A 2,419-nucleotide genomic window follows, 5' to 3' on the forward strand; every position below is an offset into this window, starting at 1 on the left:
TTGTTGTTGTTGTTAAGTGCCGTCGAGTCAGCCCTGACTCATAGCGACCCCTGCTTGGGTTTCCGAGGCAGTATCACTACGGAAGTAGGATTGCCCAACCTTCCTTCCGAGGAGTGGCTGATGGGTTTGAACCGCCAGCCATCTGGTGAGCAGTCAAGTGCCTTAGCCACTATGCCACCAGAGCTCCCTTTTGATGCTATAGGCATTAAAATTATAGTCTTAAAACTCATGAACAAAACTAAAAAGCAAAGAACAAATACTTGTGTGCCTTCTTATAAGACAGAAATATAGATGTTCATGAACATTTGCAAAAGCTTCACTTTCCTTAGTAATAGAAGAAAAAGTGAATTATAACACTGAGATTTTAACTCCACAAATCTAAATGGGAAAAGATAGTGCCAAGTATAGTCATTTTAATTAATATTAGTAGGTATATTTGTGGAATCTTTCTGAGAGGCAATTTGGAAATATTTCTCAAGATACTTCTAAATATTCATATTCTTCACTTAGTAATATTTTTTCTAATAAAGCAATAAGCAATCCAACAAAGATTTATATAAGAAGGATCCTGATTGTAATAAGTATAAAATCTTAAAGTGAAAAACTAGGAACAATTTTAAGGTTCAACAATAGGAGTATGGTTAAATGGTGGTCAAATATTCTTATGCTAGAGTTCTATGTAGCGTAGTGCCTAAGGCACTTGACTGCTACCCAGAAGGCTGGCGGTTCAAACCCACCAGCCACTCCTCAGAAGGAAGGTTGGGCAATCTATTTGTATATGTGAATCTATAGTGATACCGCCTCAGAAACCCAAGGAGGGTTCACTACGAGTCAGGTCTGACTTGATGGCAAATAACAACAACAACAAGAACAACAACAATAAAGAGTGCTATGTACACATTAAATACCATTTATATTTATCAATATGGGTAAATTCTATGTCCTTTAATGTAAAATAAAGTTATACCACTATATACGTAGTACCTCCTACATGCATATATACATAAATTTAGTTAATCTATGTTTAAAGGTGTTCTTGTTAATTGCTGCTGAGTTTCTTCTGACTCATGGTGACCCTACGTGTGCAGGGAAATGCTTCATAGAGTCTTTAAGGCTGCAGCCTTTCAGGAGCAGATTGTCAGGCCAGTTTTCAGAGGTACCACTGGGTAGGTTTGAACCACCAACCTTTTGCCTAGTAGTTGAGCACTGAATCATTTGTGTCATCCAGGGATCCTATTTAAAGATTATTTTATCTTATATTTTTCTGTATTTAAAATTTTTTCTCTGATAAGGATCTGTTACAATGAGGAAGAATTTGTTACTCAGTAACAAATATAATTGCTATGGAGTCTTTAAGCTGCTCCAAATTTATGTTCACTTTCAATATTCCACTTTTCAAAGTTGGAAAGCACCATTTGTAGAGAACTTACTGTATTTATACCCATGTAATAAAGAGAAAAACCAACCATATCAAAACAATGTAGTATTTCATTTTCAAAATTAAGGTGCTTGAATGATATTTTTCTAGTCTAGTGATGGTTTTATAATTAAAAAAATAACTTTACATGTTATGTTTGTAAGGATTGCCCAGCCTGAATACACATAAAGTCCTTGGAAAAAGACTTCTACAATTTGCACGGCATCTGGAACTTCAGCATCAAAAGTGTTCTCAAACCTAATTATATTTTTCTTTCTTCCTCTTACCAACAGCATGATTCCAGGTAGAGATATGAAGCAGAGAACTGTCATTTTCACAACTGTTGTGATAGTCTGAAACCAAGTCACTACTTTCACTCCTTGAACATTTAGGATTCCCAAACACAGCAAAATGGCTAAAGCTAAACATTTCTTTGGCATCTCAGGAACCAAGCATCCAGAATAGAAAGGCTGGATAATGTATCCTGCTAGTAACAAGTTACGGGCAGCAATTCCTGCTGGGGTGTTAAACAGGTCAACCCAGAGAGATAAGAAAGCAATATAGGGTCCAATAGATTTTTTGACAATAATAGGGTGCCCCACTTCTAGGAAACGTGGTCCCCAGCTCTGCATTACTGAGAGCAGCAATCACAGATACCAAAGCACAAACAGCCCAGATGCTTAGGGAGACTCCCACATTGAGTGAGGAGTATTTTAACACTCCTTTAGGAGCAACAAATATTCCTGCACCTATAATCATACTAAATAAAACAATTGTTCCATGGAAATATCCTATTACCCGCTGAAGCTGAGTACTTTCTCCCTTCTTCATTTTCTTAAATCTAAAACTCAATTTTAAAATTCTTTCTTTGCTGTGTTTTAAAAGCTCAACTCAATCTTCTTGCACCCAAGCTCTTTTCCTTCCTCCCCTCTTTCTTACTCAAATATGTTTGTTATAGCCACCAACATAAAAAAAAAAAAAAAAAAAAAAAAAACTCATGAT

The 2,419-nt window shown here is 36.2% G+C and overlaps 1 protein-coding gene across 1 annotated transcript in view; it reads right to left on the reverse strand.

The window, feature by feature from the left end:
• The window catches only part of LOC103210270 (solute carrier family 7 member 13-like), a 26,303-nt gene extending 24,055 nt beyond the window's left edge, over positions 1 to 2,248 (reverse strand). Inside the window, 2 exon segments of the mRNA XM_007956194.2 lie at positions 1,566 to 2,002; positions 2,004 to 2,248. Of these exon segments, the coding sequence (XP_007954385.2) occupies positions 1,566 to 2,002; positions 2,004 to 2,248 (682 nt within the window).
• Between the last annotated feature and the right edge of the window lie 171 nt (positions 2,249 to 2,419).

Source organism: Orycteropus afer, unplaced genomic scaffold (assembly GCF_000298275.1).
Source record: "Orycteropus afer afer isolate SDZICR_OR568_19922 unplaced genomic scaffold, OryAfe1.0 scaffold00580, whole genome shotgun sequence".
Taxonomy (NCBI): Eukaryota; Metazoa; Chordata; class Mammalia; order Tubulidentata; family Orycteropodidae; genus Orycteropus; species Orycteropus afer.